Below are 27,504 nucleotides of genomic sequence, written 5' to 3'. Positions count from 1 at the left end.
AAGCATTTGACATATATGATGTTTTTCTGAAAGCATAGATGATGTCAATCATCAGGAAACGAAACGGTTTGAAAACATTATCAACATGTCAATTTTTTCACCGGAACGTAAATCTTAGTACATTTTCCGTTCTTTTTTTTATTATTTTTTTTTTGTATTACATATCAATGATAACTTAGAATTTTACAAATCCCATTGGATATATTATATTTTATTTATTTGACAATTATACCTCTGAAGAAATCTTTAAGAAATTACATGTGAAACATGTTAAGAGTACTTGTTTTTTCTTTTCTCTTTTCACGAATTAAAAAAAAAGCAGTGACTAAATACAACCGAATTCTTACTTTTTAGAATTCTCTCATTTTCATTTTAAAACAAACTAAATATAATCAGAAAAAATCAAGTCAAAATTGTAACCTAATCTGAATCATAACCATAGAATTATATGTGGAGAAAATAGTTTTTATTTTCTTATTGACATGAACAGATCAATTTTACAAACAAATTTTGCAGCAAGGAAAAATCCAATAAAACCCCGATCAATCTACCGATTGATTTTTTTTTCCTTTCTTATCGTTATAAATAACTATAGGTCATCCTTTAATGAAACTATATCAAATAATGTTGTGTTATAGTTGTTAACTTTTGTAAAGAGTTGTAGATAAGATCCACACCAAATTGATGCGATAAAAACTCTCTTAACTCGAAGAAGAACGGATATGAGTAAATTAGTGAATCAAAAAGAGTTTCAAAAAAAATAATTACGGTTACGTTTTTAATGTTTAAGGTCCTTTCCGATCTGCTTGACAAACTAAGAAATCCTACCATTAATTTTTAGTAGAGAAGATAAAAGGAATTATGTATTTTTTTATTTATTTTTTTGATTTTTTATTTAAACGGCGGGTAATTAGAGATTTATAGTGATTCTCGTAAATAAATAAAGAGTTCATAACTTTTGGGTTGTATGCGATGAAATCGTAATAAGTAACAAGGTTGTATTTAGCTAATCACATGTACGAAAGTGGTTGTATTTAGTCAGGGTTGCGTTTAACCCAAACGAGGATTGTATTTAGTCAGTTTCTTCTTAATATTTGTGCAAATCAAACAAACCTATTTTTCAGAAACGAGGGAGTAATTCTCACTCTCTGTAATGGCTCCAAGCCTCCACTGAAGTGAGCACCGAAGGAATATTTTAATTTTACTTTGGTTAGATTGTAGCCGTCAGATGTTCCGTCCGATAGCTAAATTCTTGTATGTATTAATAATCCTAGATGGAGGACTTTAGTAGCGCGTAGGGGTGCTTAATCGTTGCACATAATTTAGCGAGTCAAGAGGGCCAAACAACGAGAAGAGAAGTTCGCACCAAAGCAAATATATAATCCTAATGAGTCATTATTGAGGTGAGCGATGACGTCACGATAGATGTGCGATAATAAGAGAAGTGCAAAGATAAGGTTCACATGGAAATTTCGATACCTCATGAGAGGGAAAGTTTAACTTCCTAATATCAATGCGATGATATCACGTAGAGATAGTCGAGATATTAGGCGAGAAAGAGGGCTTTATTTGTTGTCATCCACTATGTAATATTAGCTGTCATCCATTACGTAAAGTCCTATATAAGGGGCAAGAGAGTATTGTAAAAGGGTTAAGATCTTTTCTAGTCTAAGGATTATCTTGGAGAGAAAGTATTGTGAGCCCAAAAATTAGGGTTTCAAAATTCAAAAAGTAGCCGATAGGATGTGGTACAAAAGGAAATTCTAGTATTTATGGCTAGGAAATGGGTATGTCGACCAAGCTGTAAGTAAGTATAAACCTATAGATTTTGGAGTATGTCAGATTTACGGTTAGAAATTCAAGCCGTAGAACTGGGTTTTTACTTTACGTCAGATTTAGTGCTTGGAGTACGTCCTAACCGTAAATTACACACTCGGTTTGGATATCTAACCGTAACAAGGATCCAAAATATTTGGGTTATCAGTGAGAGAAACGGCTAGGTAGTTCCCAACCGTAAATAGAAAACGGTTGGTTTACCTATCCGTTTCAACAACCACGGTCGGGAATATCTAATTGAAACTTTGCGCCATTTTTTCAGACAAATTTATTGGTTCAGTGAAAGAAACGTCTAAGTAGCACCCAACCATAAAGAGAAGTCGGTTTGTTTTCCTAATCGTTTCTGCGTTTACGGCTCGGATTCCCAACTTTGTTACCACTCTTACGGTTAGGAAACCCAACCGTGGGAAGGACGCATGTTTTTAGATAACAATTATAGGAACTTACCGCTAGGTATTATGAAGAAACGACCTAGACGTAAGTGCTCAACAATTTCCATTTTGTTGATTTTTTCATCATTGTGTTTCGATTTAGACAAAAAACAAGACTAACATTAATTCATACATGCAAAGTTATAAAAATTCATCCCTCCAAATCTATAACCAAACAACGAAAATACTAAATAGACAAAGTCTTAGATGATAAAAAAATCCATGAAGCAAAATTTTAAAAAGCCAATACATCTCCATTAGTCATTCACTAGATTCCTCACACGATCCAAACATCGGACACCATCGCGATGCCTCATCCGAATCATCGTCATCTTTCTCTGGTTCCACAACTTCTTCTACAACTAGTTTTTTTCCCTCTTTCACGACCACCTTGAACTGGAGCTGTTTTTTTCTCTCCATCACGTCCACCTCGACCACTTGGACCTTTACCACTTTTATCAATTGTATCTCCACCACCTCCATCTCCATCTCGTCCACCTCGACCACATTTTCCTTGCTTTGATTGAACATGCACATTGGAGGGAGTATCTGAGTCCTCGCTAGAAGAAGGAGACCTAGACCTATTGCTTCTCCTTGGTCGGTCCTCTTCATAAGAATATATACCTCATTTGTCAGGGTTTATTGTGCATTTAACTCGATTCCGGAGTAATCGTTGTTCAAGAACTCCCAGCCGTAAGCAGTTTTAGAAACTGTTTTTTCATACCTAAATTTTTCGAAACCAACTGAATAATTATATATACAAACGCTTAAATAAAGAGTGATTTTTCCGATTCATACCTTATTGCAGTCATATCAGGAGTCTCAGCGGCGGGTTCATCTCCTTCATTCACTTCTTCTTGAATTTCAATTTTATCTTCACTCTTCACCATTTTTATACAATGAATTTAATCGACGATGAATTTTTTTTGAATCGACGATTAATCGTCTCAAACGAAGAAGAAAATAAGCAGGAGAAAAGAAAGAGAGGAGAAGAACAAAAGAAGAAGAATAAAAGGAAAGAAAAGAAACCGACGTTAATGATTTTCAGTTTTTTTTTATTAGATTAATTAGGTAAGTGAATGGTAAAAGGATAATAAGTTAAATTTATTGAGGGTATTTTTGAACGTTTACATAGATTAAGTCCCAACATATCCACATCTTGATTATAACTATCATATTAAGCCCCAAAAACCAATCTTATTGAAGACCCGATAATAGGATTTTTTTTTTTAAGAGAATCCGTTCCGAGTAAATCCTTGCAGGGATGTTCTGTTGTGTTTGCTGGTAAATAGATGTCCATATAGCATAGAAAGAATCACGTATTCTTCAGCTACAGCTTAATGAAAATTTCATCTATAGTTTGGTGGTTTTGCTTCCAAATATTTTTGGCCGACCGACCGAAGGGCTCGAAAGAGGGGAGTCCCTTTTATGTCCATTTGTTTTTGTAAAATGTAGATTAACGTAATGTTTAATTTGATAAAAAGATTGGATATGGTTTTGGTGGTAGTCGTTGAGAGCTAAAAACCCATAAATACCCCTCTCTTTTAGTCTAACTATTATAACTCCTTGATTTTAATTTTTTTAATTATATAAATTGGAAAAGTGGTACTTTCACCCTTATCAGTAAAAATGATACCTTCACGCCGTGTCAGGAAAGATGATATTTTCGCTCCGTGTCAGGAAAGATGATATTTTCGCTCCGTGTCAGGAAAACTGATACTTTCGCTCCATTTCAGGAAAAATGATACTTTCGTGCCGTGTCAGGAAAAATGATACTTTCGCTCCGTGTCAGGAAAAATGATACTTTCGCCCCGAGTCAGGAAAAATGATACTTACGCACCGTGTCAGGAAAAATGATACTTTCGTGCCGTGTCAGGAAAAGTGATACTTTCCCTCCGTGTCAGGAAAAATGATACTTTCTCTTCGTGTCAGGAAAAACGATACTTTCATTCAGTGTCAGGAAAAGGGATACTTTCGCGCCGTATAAGGAAAAGTGATACTTTTCCCCCGTGTCAGGAAAAGTGACACTTTCACCCCGTGTCGGGAAAAGTGACACTTTCACTCCGGGTCAAGAAAAGTGATACTTTCTCCCGTGTCAGGTAAAATGATACTTTCGCTCAGTGTCACGAAAAATTATACTTTCACCCCATGTCAAAAAAAGTGATATTTTCACCTTTTCCATTTTGCCTATTTTAGGTAATGAATCTGTGAAAATATTTCTTTTTCTGAAATGGAGGTAATATATGCCTAAAAATATCATTCCGACGAAAAAAAGAAGAAGATGCATAACAGTTTATACAGTCGTATTTTGGTTCATGCATCCACTAATATGGCTATTTAACCACTAAAACGATGTATATGCCTCAAAAATAACATTCCAACAAAAAAAGGATGTATAAAATAATATTCCAACAAAAAAAAATGTATAAAGCATCGTGAAATCAATAGTATTTCTTTTCTTTATTCCGGTCGATCCTCATTACTGTGGTAGCGGTGTTCTAGTATTAAACATGTCATTTGCAATGCGACAATGTCGATTTAATATAGTTCAATAATTATTAGGAACAGAAGAACTGGATAGACTTATCGAACTATATATGCAGTAAGCAAACTCAATGTTACATTCAGCATTATTACCGGCACATGAAAGCGCATCACTATGGACCTATTTCGTCTTCCTAGTGAGCACGAATACAAATAGGGAGCCCTTTGGTAAGTAATGGAAATGGCTTGAAAATTAACTTCTCTTCCTCCATAGGATTCAAAGGGATTAATTTCTCCAACTTGTACCTCATTACGAGATGGTGAACGAAGACAAGTATTTGAACTCTAACGTACTCTTTGCCCGAGCACGTACCAGGTCCTCCTGAAAATGGAACAAATGTAAATGGTGCCGGACCGTCACCTTGAAACCTGGTAGGATCAAATTTCTCTGGATCCGGAAAGTAATCCGGATTCTTGTGTGTTGCTATTGAGCTCCAGTATAGCTACATCAGTGGGAAAAATAAAAAAAAAATCAATGGCTGCAATACAAAGTTTAACTGTACATTTCTTATTGCATGTGTGTAAGACTACAAGTAACCCACCTTGCATCCTTTCGGAATGAAATATCCTGCGTATGCGAAGTCTTCCAAGGCTTGCTTAAAACCTCCTGGCCCAGGCGGTGCAAGCCGCATTACTTCACAAACCACATTCCACGAGTACTTCATCTTTTGAATGTCACTCCATGTTAAGAATTCTTCCGTTCCTTTTGACTTTGCGATCTCGGTTTGTTCTGTTCTCCAATTTAAGCAAACACATGAATAATATATTTTTGATGGCTTAAGACGAGAGTATATAGACAAATATAAAGTATGGATATGCATACCTTTGAGGACTTGGTCGTAAACGTTGGGAAAGTCGACAAGATACTTCATGACCATTGTCATGACGGAAGTAGTGCTGTCATGCCCCGCAATAATGAGACCCATGATCATATCAGCTATAAAATTTTCCTCCATGAACTTGCCACTGTCTTCCTCACTAAACATGATCATCAGTGACAGCAAATCTCGCTTTGACGTGTTTTCATGAGATAGCAGACGGAGCTTCCTCTCTTTGATCATAGTTGTGATTTGCTTTTTTATCAGTATGGAAGCTTTTACGGCGAGGTTGAATGGTGTTCCTGGCAAATCTATAGGTATCGATAAGATGCCATTCAACACAACAACAAACAACTTTTGTAATCCACTGAGTCGATGACTTTCCTGCTCTACATCCATGCTTAACAACAAACGACAGGCCATTAGGAAGCTGTAGTTTTTGACTAAAGGGTGTACCGTAGTGGTGACCATTTCTTCATTTGTACTAGTGTATTTATCCCAATGAGTCTCAAAATGTCTTTTTGTCATCGAATCCATGATACCAATGTAGCTTTTCACCGCTTCCTGGCTAAGAAATTTAGGATATGCCTTACGAGCTGCCTTGAGATAGTCTTGTTCGTTCGATAAATGACTACTTATCGGTATGAGTTTACGAACAGATGGGGGATACCAAGCATTAACGAGTTTACCTTCATTCGAAAACAAAAACTTGTTGCCAGAAGCAGTACCACCAATGACGATAACAGTTTCACCAAGCAATGAAGTTTTAAATACTTGAGATGAGTATTTTCGAAACCTATCAAAGAAAAACTTCTCAGGAACACCAGCTAGACCTGCTCTATAGAACTCAATTGTTTCACCAATGAACGGCCAACCAGAGCTCCCAGGTGGGAGTTGCTTGATACCACCAGCGGCTGACTGAGTGGTGGTAATTTTTCTTCTCCGGAGGAAGGTTAAACTGATTGAACAAATAGATATGACAAGAAAGGAAATTAAGAGCATTATCATGGGATCCATTTTCGCCACTGATAGCGAACTCTGGTTCTCTCTATGTATATATAGAGATTTTCTTCTCTTTTATCTTTGATTTCTTTCAGGGTTCAAAGGGAAAACATTTTTTTAATTATTTTTAATTTAATTGTTGATCTGCATCATATCGACCCATTATTTTGATTACTGCCATGGCCTGCTGATCTTACAACTAGATCATCTGACAGTTTCAGAGGAGATCTACCTATTGGGAATGTGTGCCGGGCAAATCTTCATCCGCTTATCTAGTTCTGCCAGAAAATCCGAGCTTGCTGCTCATGTTAGGTAAGTTCATAAACATCCCAATTCCGACCCCTTCCTAGCCATGCTCTTTCTTATATACAATCGGGTAGGTGCCAAGTGCAAACTATTCGATTACAACTTCAAAAAGAGTTTAGAGAAGACTCGAAACTGTGAATTCAAGAAATTACTAACCTCGTGCAAATCATGGAGAATTGTTCGTTATTAGTCGTGAATGACTCGATATAAATTTACAAAAACCCACACTAATTTTATCATCTAAAAGCACATGATTTCTTTGTAACGAAAAGTAGTAAATGATTGTACATAATCCATAGTCCAAGGGAAGTAATAAAAACATATAGTTATATCATCAACAAGATTATCATCGTTTCCAGTTCTATAATTGCAAATTTAGAGGTGTTGTCAGCTTAAAGATGGGGTTAAGACCTTGCGACGGTATTCAGCAAGAGCCCATAATGGGAAAGCATTTCGATATGCTGCATAATGTAACATGCAACTCCTCATAAAAGCTCCAGTTATTTCCTGGCAAAACCAAAATAAATAGAAAAATTAATTTCTCAATGAATTCGAGGATGGGTCAATTTGTTCAGGGTCGGATTTAGGCAGTAACATGAAAACCGTGCCTGCATTCATCTGGACGGTTAACTAATAACGCAGTTTGCTCATTAGTCTTCTTAAGTACCTTACATGTAAGAACAATTACCTGTTGGGGGAAATCCCCGTTTTCCATTTGACTATTAATCAGAACTTTTGCCGCACGATGGAGAGGAGTTGGATCCCTTTCAGCCTATTTTGCAAGAAAAAGCAAGGACAATCTAAGTTTTCTTTTCTTTTTTTCTTTACATTCACAATCAGAATCAAAAAAAAAAATAATATCTGAAATTACCTGACCACCATGAATAAGAGCCATCAAAGCCCACCCAGTTTGAACCAAGTTTGTTTTGCTGTTTTCCAGAGGAATATACTCCTGAAGATTTTAACGAGCATAAAAAGAGTTATTTGCATCGTGAATCACGAGCAGCCTATTCAATCTGAAGACATACACTTTTTTTTTCTTTAGTGTAATTACAGTGACTTGTTATATCACCTTCTTTGGACACGAAAGATAACTCTCTCCCCAACCACCAGATTTGCTTTGTATAGATAGCAAAAAGTCACAAGCTTTACATACAGTTTGGCTATTTTTGTAGCTTTTTCCCACTGCTGCTAGACCTCGTAGTGCCCACCATGATCCGTAGATAAAACAAACTCCCCAAACTCCATACCTTTGCATAAACAAATCCTTATTAGGAGGGAGTCAAGCACAGCATCATAAATGCGTAACAAAAAAGATTTTATTCAAAGAGATGTTCTGTGAACAGCGAAGCAGCTGTGCACAAAATTGTTCTGATAGAAATTCAATGAATCAAATCCTGAACACATGGATATATAAGTTTTAGTTAACAGATGAGATGTTTTTTCTTATACAAAGATGAGATACTAAAACTGGGCATTCTGATATAAGTTCCTATAGTTCAAAAACTTCATGTGCCATTTTCTTTTATGTACACTTACCATGAACCATCAGGATGTTGTGTATGTTCAATGTAGTTTACGGCTTTGGCAATGGCATTTTCTATTTCAATCTTTCGATGTTGAGGGTGCAACTCCATAAATACCACTAAGGCATGGAGAACTGATGCCGTACATTCGACTGATCTGAAAATAATTAATATTTCAGCAGTGACCTTATTCATTTTATTGACAGAATGATATATGACAGTAGTAAATATAAAAGCTTACTCATGTTCAACAACAACGTCTTCAAATATTTCTGTGGGATTAAGAACCTAAAGCAAATAAAAAAGGTTTTCCGACATTGTTAAAAACATAAATCTTAACGTGTATCTTATAATTTAGTTCAAATGTGCCAAGGATATACCTCCAACCACTTAGGAGATGTAGCCGGCTCCCATGCAGCCACACCACCATCAGCACTCTAAAATCAGTAGAAGAAAATTAGAATATTTATTATCTTTTAAATAGTGCATATTTAAGTTCATAACTAGGAATTAAGATCATGAAAAATTGGAGGCCAATAGATAGTAATTACTTGTAGTGAAAGTAGAAGATCAACAGAATCATATAAACGATCATTGGCCATTTTCTCACCGACAATTTCAGGCCGTAATTGAGAAAGCAAGAGGCAACTCTGTCCAATTAAAGAGCTAAAGTTAAAAATTTACATGAAAAATACAAAAGAAAATCACCAAAACACGCAGGCTAGCACTTAACTACAAACACAAATTAAAACTTACAACTAGTCCTTCTGCAGTACAATCTGAAACTTGCCACCCATGATCTTGATCTGAGAAAGTCCATGCTCCTTTGCTAGTGTGACGGTACATGCTAAGGAAGTCACCAGAAGGATTGTCTTTAACCTTATTCACGCAGCAGTTAATACATGAGTGTGGGTATTTTTCTGTTTCTTGTAGACATCACGTGTATAGACAGTTTAAACTACTCCTAGAAAGAAAGTGATTATTAGGCAGAAAAATAAAAATAATGTTTATAGAAGTAATAGTAGTAAAGAACCTGTGAAGCCTTTATGAAATCGTGTCCTTTCTTAAGAGTGTCACCAATTTCTTCGGTAAGATCACTTGCTAGAAGTGCTTGAATAATAAAACCAGCATCCCACGTTTGACTTCCGGAACTCTGCAAATACCAATTAACAAATCAAGGGGGAGTTAACCGATATGTGATTAGTTAGTAATTCTACGAGACATCTCCGCATCTTCAGCTTCTTGAGAACGAACAAGTAACAACTTTAAATTGACATACTCATCTTGAACTGCTAATCACAAACCTGCATTCTTAGACCATCTTCAGCAACCCACAAGTAATCTGGGATTCTGGCGAGATGTTTTTTAAATGCATCTGAGTTGGGGTCTTCCACCCAGCAAGCAAGCATACATAGGGACTGTGTAGAATAACTTTCATTAGTGATTTTGAAATCCTGAAACAACCATAGATAGGGGTCAGTTTTACCCTTACCTTTTCCACAGTAGCGATGGTGATGTAGCGACTATTCTCATCTTCGTAATGAATGTGTTTCATTGTTAATTCCAAAGCCCTTTCTCGCACTAAAGAACCAGGCCACCGTGTTAAAAGTGGCTCCATAACTAAGTGCAAAGAATCCCACACCAAATCCTGAACCCAGGGATGAGGATAATAGAGGTCCTCCTAGAATACATACAGATATGACCACATTAATTAGCACATGAAAGTGCAACCTAAAATAGAATCTCAACCAACATTAATGACCAACCTTGGCGCAAGCATGACGGCATTTGTTCCAGTTTATTTCATTGTAAGGTTGAACATGAAGCTCTTTTCTTAAAGATATAATAAGATCTGTGATTGGACCAACGAAACGTTTCCCATACAAATATGACATTGGCATGTACACCAATCTACAGAAACACCACATGTTGCCTAAATATATACATTGATATAACATGCATTAGTGAAATCGATTACTGCAATATATAGTACTTGTTTCGTAATGAATGGGATTGTACGAACCAGGATGTGTAGGCACAATGGAAGGTAGTAGCCAAAACTCAGGTGGCATTGGATTGCACCCTGACCAATCATACACTCCAAGTATCTGCATCACATTAGGGAACCAATCTATCAAGATTTATGAATCCAATGTCACTAAGATATCAATTGCTTGCAGGCACTGATTTGATGAACACTAGCATTTTGGTTAATCTTTCAACAGCTGCCATTAAATGAAATTGAATTTTTCCAATTCATTGCCAAATTTCTTATAACAAGCTATAATATACCCAAATTTTGACTAATTTGTTATTTCTCATTTCATTTCCAAATCAAAATTATGCCCTAAATGAATTTGGGTTTTTCTGATAAAATCAAAGAAACCTAAATTCAAGCAAAACCTACATTAAAAATCAACAAAAAAAAATTAGAAATACGGTACCAGCCATGATTGAAACGAGGAGGAAACCATTTACGAGCTTTGAACTCATTTAAGTTTAGAAGCTCCAAGAACATCAAAATCCTTGGTTTAAGAGGATTCTGTTTCTGGTTCTGGTTGTTCAGCAAGAACATGGTTGCATCTCCGTTATCCATTGGATGTTTGTAGAATGAAATTTTTCAAAAATTGGATTGGAATTTTTGTAATCGGAAGAAAAAAGAGAAACCCTTTGAGATTTATGGGGAGAAAACCAACAAGGGCCAAAGAAGTCATTTCCTATACTTAATGGGTGACGGTCTACCTCACGATCTGAATTGGTTTGGATGTCTGGATCGGGGCCTACTCGGCTCATGAAACTCCTGCAACTCACTCTAAATTTTTTTGAGTCGAGTACATTTTCGGAGTCCAACTTTGTGCACCCTCTAATACCAGGGTGCACATTCCTCCCCTCCCTATTGGAGGAATTGGTTGGCTAAAACCAATTGTGGAAGGTTGATTTGAAATTGAAATTTTCAATTGAGCTTGAAATCCAATCAGTTAAGTATATAGTGATCCAGAGAAAGTGTAAGGCTAATTAGAGATTTGATGATATATAACTATGTATATACCCATGATCATCAGCATTATCAACAAGCTAATCATAATTAGAGATTTGATTAGAATGGTCCCTAGACATTCATAAGATTTTCATAAAGTCGAGATTCACAATTTGTATCTCGTGAGGAAAGAAAAGTTAACACAAACAAAAGAAGAAGAAGATGGTTAGAAAGGTCCCTATACAACTAATCTACTACAAACAACTCACTGTACAACTAATCTACTACAAATCTTTACGACGATGGGGATTGAACCCTCGCCTTCCTCCTTACTGGAGTTGATGAGATACCACTGAGTTATACTCTTGGACCCGGTTCAAAATAACTCTGATTATTATTTTAGAGTTTTTAAGTCAGGTGAGTGGTAAAGAAAAGAACCCGTAAAAGATCTATTGCCGGTCAAGTATTAGAGAATCTCCAATGTTAGTGGTGGAGGTTTTAAAAAGTCATGACACATAGGATTTAACATTTTTTTGACCAAAAGTTCATCTCCAATGTTAAGGTGGACGTTAATAAAAATTGATGACATTGATGCCATCTCATAGGAAACGGTAAACCAGAAAGTCATATTTTCACCGGAAAATGATTTACATCCCACGGCTTGTACCTCAAGACACAGGAGGGGTGGGACCCACACTAAACCCGCCCCTGCAAATCCGCCGAATCATAAGGAGACCACCCCCTCTCTCTCTTGTGGTACAACTCGCGGGATTGAGCCCGCGCGATGTGTATCGCCTCCTGTATCTTTACCTTCTCTATGACCACAGGTTTAATGACACATCATCCATATAGAAATGACCCACAACTAAAAGATATTAGTAACACCTCCGCATAAGATGACCATCACCCCTAACATTGGAGATGCTCTTAGTGCAAAAATCAACACTTAAATCTAAAAGAATCAATAACCAAACAAGGTATTGGTTAAGGCTAGTTCTATATCGACCGCTACTTTGAAACCACCCACATACAATGGGCGAGCCCCGCCTCCCAGAAATACAAGGAATCTCATTTTTTTGGTTTAGTTGTAAATGTGCGGTTTTCGTATGGTTCAGTATCACGGTTTAGTATAACTGATCAACAGGAATTTTTATTGGTTATATTCAATATTAGTGTGATCACGCATATATCTTTTTATTTACCGAGAAAAAAAAATATTAGTGTGATCATGTATTCCAATACCTAATGAATAAGCATCTTTAAAAGAATGTGGCACGTTTATTTTATTTTTGAAAATTTAAAATCCTCTTACTTTTCTTAAAGAAGGTGCTATTTTTATGTTGTTCGTTTTCGAAGATTTAAAAACATCATCTTTGATATTTTTTCCATTGTTAAAAATTTTGGTGCTAACGAGTTCTAAACGCTAGTGACTGATATTGTCACCAAATAGTTTTACCACGCTACGATGACATCAGCTACATGTTTAATGCTGGTACTTGTTCAACAAATTAAATGCTTAAAAAAGAAGTGTGTACCGAAAGCCAGGTCTTTCCCCAAGAAGGTATTAAAGTAACACCTCCATGATCAAGAATCCATTTTCGTGCTCTTGCACATGCATCATCTCTACCACCGTTCGGTCCTTCCCCTAACATTCTCATACAAACGTAGTTCAGGGCAGTGCCGAACATAGTACTGTGACCCTCAATATGAGTTCCAAAACCTCCATCTTCATTCTGTAACATTAATTAATGCATTAGAAACATAATACGTACGGACAACCGGACAAGAATGATATGAAATGAGCCATATTGAAGTATATGCATGCACACACACCTGATGACAATACATGTAACGAAGGGCTTCTTTTATATGTTCAGGTGACAACATTGTATTCAAAGTTCCAGTAATTTTCAGTACAAAAACCTGCAATTACAACTTATAATAATTGAAGTTGTCAAGCCAAGTCTTGTACACAAAACAAAAAACTGAACCAAGACAAAACTCACAAGGGGTGGCATGAAAAATGTCGGCCCACCGATTTCCGCACCCCAATGGCCGCCATCTAACTGGATCGCTGAAAGAAATCGGACAGCTCTCCTTAACGTGGTTGTCACTGCCTCAGAAGTGATCTCTTTGTCATCAACTATCTTTACTGCTGGTATGCTTAGATCAATCTTATATTTATTTTCTCTCAATCTCTATATATATACAAAAGTAGATCTATATAAGCACAAAAATCAAGCTTGCTTTTGGGCATATCAAATACGCAAAGCGCACTTAGTAATGTACAACGTAATACGCATAATGTGTCATGATACAGCTACCTGTAAACGCAATAGGACATCCCCAGCAGCCTTCACATGGAATCGATTCTCATAGAATTCTGCACGAACTTTTTCAACTTCAGCTCGATCTTCAGCAGTACCAGCATCAGGATCAAATTCCCAAGTTTGTCTTCCTGCAAAATTATTCGTGCTAGAAAGCCATTTACTAAATGGTCCTTCGGTATACCCGACTTTCAGTTTCCACATACCTTTATTTGCAACGGTATACAAATGCTAGTGTGCACCTTATCCAAGAGAAATGAGAATGAATAAGCCTGAAGAGACGTTTCTACTTCAAATTTCCGGCAACACACTAGAAATGGATATCTGAAGATAGCCATTCATTTAGTATTGTATGATAAAATCTGTTGGCATCAACTTCAATATTTCCATTTCCCAATGTACTGAGTATTGATTGAACGCAGGGAATTGAATACTGACTGATGCACGGAGAAGGGCTGGAGAAAAAAATAATTGTACGTCTGAAAGATTTCTGCCCATTTCTTTTAATGCAAGCTCGTGAATTTTATTAAACTCGCATTAATGGCACCCATATCTCCCTTCTTATCTAAAAAAAAAAAGAAAAGAAATAATCCGACAAGGATGGACTGATCACAGATGGTAAAAGACGAGTTACTAAATTCCGGCACCGCACACGATCATTACAGAATTAAAAGAATCAGAGGTTATCAAAAATGATGTGTTACCACACACACACAATGGAAGAAGTAGGAGGATTTGGAAGCTACTCCCTTGCGTGGTAATGTGGAACATTTGGAAGCAGAGGAATGGGAGTGTCTTTGGGGGGAGAGTTAAGTCTGTTTATGAAGTTATCATATTGATCAAACAAACTTTGGTTTTATGGAGCTGCGATGAGGATACGTTCAAGCCATTTGACAGCAATCAGATCTTACACAACTGGGAATTGATCCTGCACTTGTGACTTCGAACTGTCTTTCAATTGCAGGCTATTTTCAGAGTCCTCCATATCCTAAAACTGATTTGCAGTCTTGGTTTCCGCCTGCAGTCTTGGAATTTTGTACCTGCAGACTTGGTCTTCGCCTGCATTTCTCTAATATAGTCCCTTGTCATCATCATCTATAATACCCGGCAATAAGCTTCTGATTATCCACTTCATTAAGGATCATGAATTATTGTGGCACTGGAACTGATTATTGGCCCACCGTTTTTGCAAAGCACTAGAAGAATATGGTTGTTTCGAAGCCATGTACGATGATAAGGTCTCGTCGAAAATGGGCTTTAAAACCAATATGTTACAAATTTTAGGCGTGGGAGCCAATTGTTGCACCCCCAATCCATTGGCTTTAAAATCAGCTTTAGGCGGAGATTACAACTGTGCCCACTTTATAGTTTTTTCACAGCATCTATTAGTCTCCCAAGCTGCGGCTGGAATTTTTTTTTTGTTTTTTTTTTTTTTTCTGATCGTGAAAAAGGGACTATATTAGAGAAATAAGAACAATTGTTTACAACCGGACCCAAGAAAGAAAATTACAAGGGGATATATCTCTGAACTATGAGAGTAAGGAGTCGAGAAAAATCCACCCCTAGTTAATGTTGAGATACTTAATTTGTTTCATATTACCAACCCTGGACGGCATCAATAAAATCTGACTTCCCATCATAGCTAACATACTGTTTACCTAGCAAAACACATGTGGTTGTATATTGTATGTGTGCACCATAGCTGTTTTTAACCAAGGAGCAATGAAAGTGCGGATTCATTACCGTAGGTCCAACATATCATGATATTAGTCACATGTTGAAAATAGACAAGTTTGTTAGTGGCCCTATAAAACCATAATTAATCTTACAAAATCCTTTAATGAGAAAACGTGTGAATACAAGAAAAACGTGGCGAGTTATGTGGTTCCTAAGCAGCCATTCATCCCAAAAATATGCATATGATATTGGCAGTGTGTGTCCATGGAGTATATATCTGCTGGCATAGGCCGTTTTGATTATATTTCAAAGGAATAATGGTTGGATCTTTTATTTAATTGCAAAATCCAATGGTTGGGGCCTTTACGATGAATCCTATTATTGGGGTTGTAGGGAAGATGTGTTTTTGGGTTTAATGGGGTCATGAAATAGTGGTTCTTATAACCCCTTATCCTCCAACCCCATAATCCCCAATATACCCTTGGTTTGATTAGTGATAATTATGATGATTAAGTAATTAAACTAATCACGATTAGCAACTGGATTATGCTAATTTAGTGATTAATTTCTTGAGAATCAAAACTTTTTTTTTTTTTGAGCTAGTAGAAGAAGAAGGATGATTTTGATGAAATTTTTTTAAAACTTTGAAGAAAAACTGATGAAACATATCCTGAAACTAGTCTAGAAAACATTTCAAATGAACCCCCAATTGAAATTTTGATTGATTCAAATCCGGTTGAAAAGGAAAATTTCTGAGTTTATTTAACGCTTACGGCTGGGAAGATGTTATCGTCTCAGCCATAACAGGTATTTACGGTCCGAAGATAAAGGATTCCAGGCCGTAATATAAATTAACTGCTAGGTTTGTATGAACTTCTAGTCGTAATTCAAACAAACGGCTGGGTTAGTATGAACTCCTGGCCGAATAGTTAACCAGAGTCTTCTGTGTATCAATTACGGTTCAACAGCCAGCCGTAAATGCAATCAACGGCTAGGATACCCAGCGGTTTATAGGCCTGATCTCTCTCAACCAATGCATTTAATGCATTGCTTGACTCCTATTTTTAAACTAAACGGCTAGTTTTCAAAAAACATAATTGTTATGTCATTAAACCCTATAAAAGGATACCATTTTATCATCTCTTGCTCACTCAAATCCTAGTTATAAGCTCTCATATTCATTCTCATCTATTTCTCATCCAAAAAAATAAGAAAAAAACATTATGGTGACTCCCTACACCAATGAAGAAGATTTTGCGATTGTTAGAGCATGGGCGACGGTCAGACAACATGATGAAGATCTAGACATTAACATAGATCAAACATCCTTGTGTTTTTGGAACCGTGTTTTCATAATTTTTGTTGCACTAAACAGAAATCGTAATGGAAGAATTTTGCAAGCGTTAAGGAGAGATTCGAGAAAGTCTTTGAAGAATGCGAAGATTTCAAAAAGGAAATAAAAGCCCAAAAGGAAGCCAATCCCAGGATGCCAAGTGCGATAAGAGTAAGTTTTTTAATAAGTTGTTTCATTAGAAATCATTTTGAGTAACATTATCTAACATATAGTATTTGTTTCTATAGTGGTCGAGGGCTCACCACCAATATGAGGCAGTTCATGGGAAAGAATTTCAACAAAATGATAGTTATCGCATCTTAGAAAATACTACCTATGATTTTGACCGATACGAATAAGGTTTTTAATTTTTATGATCTATCTCATCAATGTAATGAAATATATATGCTTTTCCGATTCAATGAATGAAACACCATTTTGTTTTATGTTTTTTCAAGTATTTACGGCCAGGTTTTAATGCAGAACGACCTAGCCGTTTTGATCATAAAACTGAAAATTCATATTTACGGTTTGAATAATGAACCACGACCTAACCGTAACAGCTATATCGGCTGGGTTTTCATCTTTACCAAACCGTAATTGATATATCGGTTTGGAAGCTGGTTTTTCAGTTGGGATTTAAAAATTTACGGAAGCATATTCTGGCTGTTTTTTAAGATTCGCATATTTACAGACACTTACGGCTGGGTTTCCCAGCCGTAACTTTGGTTGACTTTGTAAATTTTGTAGTCGTATTCGATCAAACTTTTCACTTTCCATTCATCAATAATGTTACCATTACATAAAACATGGAGTAATACACTTAAATAGTCAAGGTTGGTTGTAAATCTCAATAAACTCTCTCGTGATCCAATGGCATTTCTCATGCTCAAATTCTTTGCGACGAATAACTTGGTAACGGCCAACAGCCCAGGCGACCTAAAAAACAAATAAAAGTAAAGTTAGTATTTTATTCAAAACTTACTTAATTAGAAGACATTTGCACATACTCGCTCTATTGAAAAAGAATATTTCGGGACTCATAGCCTTCACCCGTGCTAATTGCACCCTAAAAACTTTCATTTCTTGGTAAATCTCCTTGAACCTATCCTTTATTTGGTCATCAATCTTCCATTTTGATTACCATCTATGGCCACAAAGACCAAAAATATACGGTTTAATTGAGAAGCATCAGTTTCACCCATGTTAATGCCTTGATTTTCGTCATGCTTTCTCACCGTGAGCGTCGCTCTAACGATTGCCATATCTTCTTCGGTGGTGTAGGGAGTCACCATGTGTCTTCCTTTTTTTGCTACAATTGTGAGATAAATAGAGAGCGAGTGTGTTTTGTTTGAAAAATTAGATGGGAGAAGGGTCATTTTATAGCCAAAAATGACCCAACGGATAGTTTTTGAAAAAACTAGCCGTTCCTTAAAAAACGCAACGCATTAACTCAATGCAGTTGGAGAATTACGGCCAGGAAACATATAAACTTCTGACCGACATTATGTAGTTATAGCTTGGATTTCCTTCACTACCCGTCGTTTACGACGGTTACGACTTGGTTATTTCATGGATCCAAGCCGTAAAGATGAATTTTCCCAAAACTTCCCAGCCGTTCTTAATGTGTCCCAGCCGAATTTGCGGTTACGGTCTAGATTTTTGAATATCGGTATCACATCAGTATCACAGAAGAATTTGCGGCTGGGAGGCATTAAGAACAGCTGGGAAGTTTTGGGAAAGTTCAGATTTACGGCTTGGATCCATGAAACAACCAAGCTGTAACCTACGTAAACGGCGGGGAAGTAAACAAACTCCAAGCCATAACTACCTAACATCAGTCAGAAGTTTATATGCTTCCTGGCCGTGATTCTTCAACTGCATTGAGTTAATGCGTTGCGTTTTTTGAGGAATGGCTAGTTTTTTCAAAAACTATCCGTCGGGTCATTTTTTGGCTATAAAATGACCCTTCTCTTATTTAATTTTTCACACAAAACACACTCCCTCTCCATCTCTCTCACAATTGTAGCAAAAAAAGGAAGAAACATGGTGACTCCCTACACCACTGAAGAAGATGTTGCAATCGTCAGAGCGTGGGTGACGGTATCAAAGAATTTCGAAGATGCACTCTTTTTCATAAGTGAAACCTCTGAGGCTTTTTGGAACCGTGTGCGAATTGTTTTTGTGGCATTAGACGGAAATCATAATGGAAGATCGATGAAACTCATTAAGAAAAGATTCGAGCAGATCTTTCCACAATTGGATGTCTTCAAAAGACGAAATGGAAGCCGTAAAGGAAAACAATCTCAATATTCCAGATGCACAAAGAGTAAGTTTGTCGATAATTGGTCCATCAAAAATTGTTTTATGTAAAACCTATTTAAAAGAAATTGTTTACCTTGGATACGATGCACTCGATCGTCTGGAGCGTTATCGGCCATGTTCGTATGGAAATTCTTGGCTACAATGCACTCGATCCCAAAGAAACCTCATTTAGGGTGTGACTTCGTAACCCCAAGCCATATCGGCGAAGGTGATAAGAAGCCACGAAAACAACTGAATGTCGTAATAACTGGATGGGAGGAGATCAACATGCATGTTAGGGTTAACCTCCTTGAAGGGGAAATCATGGGGAATATAAAGGGATGGCACCCTCCATATTAGGGAGCTTTGTGACCAAAAACGACGGCAATGTCATGGGACTAACATCCATGAGAATGTCTAGACTCGTCGCATTGTCACGAGATGGGGGAAAATAAGTGTGAAGGCGAGGTTGATGGATTATTATTCGAAATAGGAATAAGCGCCTGAGACTTCGCCGAGTTAAAATCCTTAAAGAAAGATGAGGCACAATAAGACCTTAATTAGGAGGCGTGGTAAGACCTTGTATAAAGTAACATGTAACAATCAGAAAGAGAATAAAGACTTATTACTGCGAGACACTTGATGAATTCCAAAAAGAAAATAAGGAAGATAAAAAATCTAGCGAGATTCAAAGTTTGTGAAACCGCAGTAAAGGCAAAGCGACTCTGACACACAACTTCGCCTTGATCGGGTAATGCTCAACAATAACAAGAGGCAAGTATATACTTTTACATTTTATGTTCTTCTTTAGCATTATCATCGTAAGACTCAGCGTTCCGCCAAAGTAAGACCCTATCAATAAAAGGAAAAGGAAAGAACAAGTGAAATAAGGAAGTTGAAGAGGGGGACGACGTGAAAAGCATAGAATAAATTCAATATAAGATGCAACGAAAATGCCTAGTAAACCCCAGGGGAAGAAAGAAGCTCGCAAGATTTAAAGCATAAGGTCTAAAGCTTACGGGGAGATATGGATTAGCCTTGGACCACACCTAAGAAATATACAAAAAAAATAAATAATAATAATAAGAGGCAAGTATATGCTTTAAATTTAATCATTATTTTGAAGTATTTCTTCGGTAAGTATATACTTGATAAAATAGAAAATCATAATAGTAACACAAAATTCAATCAAAAGATTACCCAAAGAAATTAAGATGTTTCCCCCCCGCCCCCCAAGCTTGGGAGCGCCCAGAAAGATAAATTGCTTCAAAGATAGTTAGACATAAATATGAAGGAAGAAAAACTAAGATTGTTTCTGAAGAGGGATGTCATCATAGAAAGCATGACCCGCCTCACCAGGACCAGCACCAGTACTGGAAGAGGCACCCTTGGATTCTTCCTCCTCGATCTTCGCGTCGTCGATATTTTGCTCCTCGTCATCTTCGCTGAGCCTCTCTTCTTCGCCAGAGATGATTATATCATCCTTTGGTTGCTCATCATCGGATAACACCTCCAGAGGAGAGGCAGGACGAGGAAGGTCATGTTCGTCGCAGAAATTACCAAAAAGAGAAACCAGATAGTCCTGGGTGTTCTTGTGAGCTAACTTGGCTACCTTCGCAGAAGTTACGATCATTTCATCCATGTCAGCATTCAAATCACTGACCTCATTCTTCAGACGAGAAACCTTTGTGCGAAATTCATCTCTTTTGCGGGAAAGGAGAAGGACTTGGCTCTTGTGACAATCTTCAGATTCTGCAAAACCAAACAAAACTACATCAGAAACTAGAAATCTAACATAATCAATAGTATTCCGCACTGCACCTAAGGCTACCTTCCATTTGCAAGATAGTGGTATTCAAGGTCTCTTGGACGTCGGTATGCAAGTGGTCCAGCCTGGAGATTGTTAGATCCGACTCGTGAAGTTGAACACATAACTCGTGGTAGGCATTGTCCCAACATGTACCGTAACCCGACTTTGAGGTATCTTTGTCAGATTGAATGACAAGAATACCCTTGTTCTTGCGAGAATATGTGGACTTGGTTTGAGAAGAAGATTTGATAGACCTAGGACGAGATGAGTTATCTAACTGAGCTTGAAGAAGTTCCACTTTCTTCTATAAACAATGGATCTCTTCGTTTGAACCATATACCTTGTTACGAGATTTGTGAAGATCAACCACCACTTTATCTTTATTCTTGATCACGCGCTAGTTATCTTCTTCCAGTCTCTTATAGTTAGCTAGTGACGAGGAATGAAGGTACCTCGAAGTAGTAAGGGAGTTGCTGACCCGTTGAAGATCATACCTAAGACGCTCATTCTCGTCGTGAAGATGGTAATTTAATTCCTCGTTACAAGAACAATTAATAGACAGGCGGTCCACTTGTGAAAAAAGAGTCTCGACCTTTTCATTCAAAATTAGATTCTCGGACACATAGCAGTCATTTTGGGTCACGAGGTTCAGATTCTCAGCATACAAATATCTTCTAAAGAGGCAGATGCTTCGGAGGAATCCATTTGGCATTTCATACAGCGAGCTTGACGAAATACAAAATAAGAAAATAACAGAAGTAAAAGCAAAGGCAAAGAATGATTCTGCGAGGGGAGGGAACTTACTTAAAAGCTTTTCTATCTTCTGACTTTGCTTACTGGAATGCTCTTTCTCCTCTTGAAGCTCCTTTGTCAAAACTTTGATTTGAGCCTCGTCCTTCTTTGGTTTCTCGCGAACAAGTATAATTTCCACGAGGCTGTCCATGTGACGGTAGACCTCCTGCGAATTGAAGAATCGTAATTCAAGAAATAAATCTCGGACAGGAAGAAGGCATAACAGGAAAAGTATAAAAGGCTCACCTGGTTCATCAAAGCTGAGTGTTGTTGGAGAGACAAGTTCATGGAGGCGTTAAGTAGTACGGACGGATCAGAACTAAAAGTCATCAGAGATTCTAAGGCACGAGACCTCATGGATGGGTCTTCGCGAGCTTTGTCGTAAATATCTTGGAGGAATTTCATATCTGGATCATAGAGAGGGTTAGACAGCACAGATGGAGCCGCTTGCTTATTCTTCTCGCCAGCAGAGGGATCCTCTGTGGATTTCTTCAGACGTACAACCTTGGGATGAACAGGAGGATCAGCCACTTTGGGAGGAGGAGTTGTGCGAGGCTGAGAAGGTTGAAGCTTGGGAGGAGTAGAGAGACTTGAAAGTACGACTGAACTTGGAACTGCGGTCAAAGCAGCCAGATCCAAGACTTTTCGTTGCCTCTTGGACCCGCCAGGAGGGGGAACACTAGTCTGCGAGATAATGAGTTCTTTAGGGAAAATGACTAAAAAGATGAAGTATGCGAAGCAACAATAATGACGAAGTAAAAATACCTGAGAAGAAGGAGGAGGTGGAACAGGATGATCACGCCTTTTTCGCCCCTTAGTTGACTCATGAACAGGCTGCTTCGCAAGAAGAGAGTCATCCTGAGAAGAATAGAAGGTTAGAATTTAAAGATATCACAAGAAGAAAATAATAGGCGAGGTAGATACCCGTTTGGGTGTTAAAGACTCGGAAGTAACAACCTTCCCATTGGGCATCTTTAGAAGACCAGCAACAGGCATCATGAACTGAAAGAAAAGGGGAACGTAAGAACGAGATTGGGCCCCGAAGCAAGATAAATCATAAGGAAGATAAACATACCTCGGCTGGCACAGACCACCGAAGTCTCGAGGGAACGCAACCAGCGAGATAGCAGTGTTTAGGAAGAGGACCCTGGCGAGGAGCTCCCTTTTCGTCAAAACCCCAAACAGAAGGCTACCAACCACTAGAGGAAACATCGCCCAATCATCATCACAAGAGAGGCGAAGTTAGGAATCCACATCTAACAGAAGATCTTTGGTCGGAGCAGTAACAACATTTCGAACAAGATCAATGCCCCACTCCTGGTACTCTCTCGTGCTGGTAAATTTAGCTGAGTAGTTGGCCACGAAGGAGTCCACATTAAAATCACGAGAATCGAATTCTTCAGCTGTTGATGGGACTTGGGAAACACCATTACTTGAGTGAATCCTAAACTCGCTGGAGATGCGAATTGCGTTACCAGAGAGTTGAAAAACTCCACATTGGAACTTACCCTAAATCTCGAGAAAGATGGGGTTAGAAGGATCGTAAAGAGGGAAAGATAGTCCAGCCCTCAACTGGCCCAAATTGACGATCATCTTGTCGGACGTCCAAATATCCGACTGAATCCACCTGTAGTTCAGTTCTATGTCCTGAGAAGCAGAAACAGGTGGACTCACAAAAGAATCAACGGCGGGAGTTAGGGTTAAACTCATCTTGTGAAAATATGCTTGCAATTCTTCAAGAGATTTGTGTAAGATAGTCGCGGAAATCTTCTTGGGTTCCATGATAACGAAAAAAAAGTAAAAGATTGAGAAAGATAGCAACAATAACAGAAGAAGGATAAAGCGCAAAAACTAGATGAACGCGGAATAAGGGAAGATGAAAAGAAATCCCAGACCTAAATCAAGTGGGATATAAATAGCACAGAAAAAATGACCGGCTTAACGGGTTGACGACATGTTCGAGGTATGCTAACTGATAACAGACGGTTACTCAGAGAACGTGGACACGTGGAAGCAGAAAAGTGGAGAACGTGGCGGTTAGGGAATCCAAAGCGGTTCTTATTCCATTCTCGTATGGCTTGAATGGAATAAGAAAAGGCAAAATGTGGGTACACGAAATAGACTCGCCACGTGTCGAACACAGAAGGAAGAAGCATGACTAGGAAATCTCACTTACAGATCTCAGTTAGGGACTTGTCAATTCGAATGTCAGAATTACCTCATCACCGACCAATCCTGCGAAGTATCATACAGAAGCAAGGAAACTTACACAAAGAATATAAGTTACGAAAGACCAAGCTAGAGTACCCAACAAGATGCCAACGAAGAAATTGGAAGGGCGAAGTACGATAACTTGGTTGAAAAGATAGATTGCGAAGTAAATGTATTGGGGATCAAGAAAAGAGACAGGTGTCCCGACAAGCCCATGTGAAGATGGCGAAATAAGGGGAAAAACTTTATGGAAAATGGACTGGGCGAAGTATAAAGCATCCCCGAAAGAACTTGGCGAAGTAAAATGAGTTGTACCCCATTAAGATTGATTGGCCTATAAATAGAGGTACTTGGGCAAGGCATGAGGGATCGGATTTTTGAGAGAGAAAAGAGCTTAGGGTAGAGAGTGAGGTTAGGGTTTCCTTGTGTTCAAGAACTTGTATTTTGTTTCCTTAGAATTCATCAATAAAGATTTCTTGGTTCATATTACTTTATCATGTCTTAGATCTTAATTGTTTTTCTTTTTGGGTGTACTACTGGATTTCTAGTAGTTACAGTATTTATATACAATAGAATCATAACAAGTCTATGATAATCCAAATCGTCCTGATCTTCTCATATTGAGAATAAATCTTAATAAAATTCAAGGTTTTGTTTGATTTTGATAAAAAAAAAAAATCAACGTTTTGTTTCATTTTGAGAAGAAGAAGAAGGAAAAAGGTTAGGTGAATTAATTTTGGTTTTGAAATTTGATTTAGTTTTGATTTTAGGTATAATAATGGTTAAGGGTATATTTGACTTTTCAAATAACTTAGTTTCCCCTTATCCCACTGAGTATGTTACATAGCACGTTAAGCCCCCAAATTCCAAACACTTTAAGCCCCAATAATAGGATTCTTTAAGATACGATGATGGTCATTGTCGTCTCTATAAATTTCTATAAGGATTCCGCTAGCAACGACTCTTCAAAACTACTGTCAGGGCAGTGAAATTACGATTGGAGTTTTTTTAGCATTTAAATTAAAATGAGGGTTTCCAGCCTCAAGTAAGATGGTTTCCCTATCTTGTCCCCCGAGTTTTTAAGGTCGGGACTTGAAGCCCCCAACCACACTTTTATTTTTTATAATTTGAACAAAACTTTATCGAAAAAAAAAAAGATTCTGTTATCTTGTCCATGCCAATTATTAGCTCTCATCTTGTGCATAGATGCACAAAATAACAAAATCCTTTTAATATATATTATTTTTTCTCCAACAAGAAACCAAAGGTCTTGGGGCCTTCTGAAGATGGTCACTTCACTATCAATATCTACAAGAGTCCAACAGCTACTCTGAAGTCATCAATGAAACTTTAAGGGGCTCTGCCTAGCTACTTTCAAACAAGATCAAATGGGTTACTGGGGATGTAATCTGCAGAATCAAGCAGTGCGAATGGAGTACTTCAAATTGCACATTTACTTTAGAATGTAGTACAATGGAGTTCGCTATCCTTCTATCTCTTTGAGCGTAAAAGGGGGAAAGTTGGATTTCCACCGGTAGGAAGTTAGTGGAACTTTTGCATTCCCCTCTTTTTATGGATAGGGTCAGAGGAACTTTCAAAAGTTTACTTTCTACTTATTTAATAATGTCGCTGAGGCTTGTGAGGATGTAATGTCGCTGATGTATGTCTAGAAAGGACTGTATTCATAAAATTGTTTTAGTTGACATGCACTCCAGACTTCCCAAGTGAAGGGTGAAATACAATCAGGTTTTGTAGAGATAATTTTCTTCAGAACTTCTCTTGTTACGCTTGTTCAAAATTACACAAGTGATCACAGATGGAATTAATTGCCATATGAAAACACCCAGCTTGTAAACTTACTCTAGCCCAACACTAGTTTTATGCTCGAATAATGCCAATACTCTCTCTGCGCATATGAAAACAGTTCGCACGCGACGAATAGCAATAAAGTTCACGGGTCTGTCTGTGACACAACAAAAGACAATGAGGTGAACTTGTATTTCCTTGTCACTTCTAGATAGTGCGCTCATCACTTTGTTGGAAAAGCACCCGCCAGACACTTGTTATAACTACAACGGCCAAACAAGTATACCTTTTGTCTTAGCTAAATTTTTGCTATCCTGTCAACAACTGTGTGGTTGGTTCCATACTCGTTCTTATCCATTCTGTTGGTATTTCATTTGGTCTCCCGTTTTCTTAAGTACGGGAGATTCATTAGTCTTTAAAGATCAACTCACTCTTTCTCATACCGTACTTTTCATTTTACAAGTTGCTTCTAAATTTGGAGTTTTTTTAAATCAAACAAAGAAAACATGAAAACTTGCAAGAAAAGTGGTACAATTGATAGGAAAACTATTGAAAAGAATAGAAGAATCCAGATGAAAGCTCTTTGCTTCAAACTTGTCTCTCTTATCACTCCTACAAGTAGTACTATTGTTCACCAAAAACATTCTTCTAATAAGGTAAAGTACCGCTTGACATGCATATATATATATATATACATCACACTCACCCATGCCGGACAAGTTTTAACTTCATGAGAGGTAATCATGCGTGCATATCATCCGGCAACGTACTCTTGGCGAAGATTTAACTAGACACAAACTTAATTACTAGAAATTTTCTTGAGCAGGATGCATGTAAGCCGCAGATAGATCAGTTTGACAATGCAGCTGCTTATATACAAGAATTGAAAAAGAGAATAGATGAACTGAAGAGAAAGAAACAGGGTATGATTCACGGAGGTGAACAAGAAATTACCAACATCAACAGTATTAGTAGTAGTTCTTCATCCTCAAGTACTTCTACCATGACTAAGACGAATTTACCAGGAGCGAATTTGCCTATACTTGAAGTTAAAGACTTGGAAGATGCTATGGTAGTGGTAGTTCTAACTGGTTTGAACAAAAACTTCATGCTTTATGAACTTATTAACATCCTTGAAGAACATGGAGCTGAAGTTATGTGCTAGTTTCGCTACGGTTAATGATAAGATTTACCACACAATTCACTCTCAGGTAAACTTATAAACATATATAATTTCATAATATATAACATTCCCACGCCAACTACTTGCCTTAATGGATTACTGTAACTCTTAAAGATGCTACCATTATGTTTATTTTGCAGGTAAGATGTTCTAGACTTGGGGTTGAGACTACAAAGATACGTGATAGATTGAAGGAATTAGTTTATGCTTAATTGCCTGCCATAGTTCCTCTTATGTAAAAGTTACCTCTAGTATCTCTGTTTCTCTACACCCAAGATATGTTTATGCTTCCCAGAAACTGTCAATCATGTGTTCTTGAAGATATGTTCATGCTTCACAGAAACCAAGTTCACCCAAACTTCTACTTCTCCGGCCGAACATGTATCATCCAAAACAAAATAGTTCTTGTACGCAAAACCCATCATTTCATGAATTTAGGGGTCGTCCCTACTATTAAGAAAATTTTATTGAGGGATTCATTTTTCTTAAATTTATTAAATGGGCTATTTTTCAATTATTATCTTTAACCAAATTGAATAGCTTTTCTCCCTTATTTTTCTATAAACTATCTTGAGAAAAAAAATAAAATACTTAGATTATTGTTCTCTTTTCTTCTTTTTG

At 37.4% G+C, this 27,504-nt stretch overlaps 4 protein-coding genes across 5 annotated transcripts; 1 reads left to right on the top strand and 3 right to left on the bottom strand.

The window, feature by feature from the left end:
- Positions 1-4,945: 4,945 nt before the first annotated feature.
- Positions 4,946-5,443, bottom strand: LOC113339661 (beta-amyrin 28-monooxygenase-like). Its single transcript, XM_026584900.1, has 2 exons — positions 5,354-5,443; positions 4,946-5,254 (listed from the first exon to the last, which is right to left on the bottom strand). The coding sequence occupies exons 1-2, from the start codon at positions 5,441-5,443 to the stop codon at positions 4,946-4,948; spliced, it is 399 nt and encodes a 132-aa protein (XP_026440685.1).
- A 391-nt stretch (positions 5,444-5,834) lies between these two features.
- On the bottom strand, positions 5,835-6,646 carry LOC113339660 (beta-amyrin 28-monooxygenase-like). The gene is made up of 2 exons (XM_026584899.1): positions 6,086-6,646; positions 5,835-6,029 (listed from the first exon to the last, which is right to left on the bottom strand). The coding sequence occupies exons 1-2, from the start codon at positions 6,644-6,646 to the stop codon at positions 5,835-5,837; spliced, it is 756 nt and encodes a 251-aa protein (XP_026440684.1).
- Positions 6,647-7,173: 527 nt separating this feature from the next.
- On the bottom strand, positions 7,174-13,971 carry LOC113339998 (beta-amyrin synthase-like). 2 transcript variants are annotated; one of them, XM_026585209.1, is made up of 18 exons: positions 13,765-13,971; positions 13,447-13,638; positions 13,274-13,363; positions 12,976-13,173; positions 10,487-10,571; positions 10,230-10,396; positions 9,956-10,144; positions 9,768-9,881; positions 9,497-9,616; positions 9,220-9,342; positions 9,015-9,113; positions 8,844-8,900; positions 8,705-8,751; positions 8,477-8,620; positions 8,010-8,187; positions 7,809-7,889; positions 7,626-7,709; positions 7,174-7,444 (listed from the first exon to the last, which is right to left on the bottom strand). In XM_026585209.1, exons 1-18 carry the CDS (start codon positions 13,969-13,971, stop codon positions 7,325-7,327), a joined length of 2,295 nt encoding a protein of 764 aa, XP_026440994.1. In that variant the 3' UTR covers positions 7,174-7,324. The 2 variants fall into 2 exon arrangements, with proteins under 2 accessions (XP_026440994.1, XP_026440995.1); XM_026585210.1 differs by lacking the exons at positions 12,976-13,173; positions 13,274-13,363; positions 13,447-13,638; positions 13,765-13,971 and adding an exon at positions 10,908-11,095.
- A 12,150-nt stretch (positions 13,972-26,121) lies between these two features.
- LOC113339999 (transcription factor bHLH162-like) lies at positions 26,122-27,205 on the top strand. Its single transcript, XM_026585211.1, has 3 exons — positions 26,122-26,356; positions 26,527-26,911; positions 27,024-27,205. The coding sequence occupies exons 1-2, from the start codon at positions 26,207-26,209 to the stop codon at positions 26,863-26,865; spliced, it is 489 nt and encodes a 162-aa protein (XP_026440996.1). The 5' UTR covers positions 26,122-26,206; the 3' UTR covers positions 26,866-26,911; positions 27,024-27,205.
- Positions 27,206-27,504: the final 299 nt, after the last annotated feature.

This window comes from Papaver somniferum, unplaced genomic scaffold (genome assembly GCF_003573695.1).
Source record: "Papaver somniferum cultivar HN1 unplaced genomic scaffold, ASM357369v1 unplaced-scaffold_21, whole genome shotgun sequence".
In the NCBI taxonomy this organism is placed as follows: Eukaryota; Viridiplantae; Streptophyta; class Magnoliopsida; order Ranunculales; family Papaveraceae; genus Papaver; species Papaver somniferum.
This window is presented reverse-complemented; position numbering and strand designations above follow the sequence as displayed.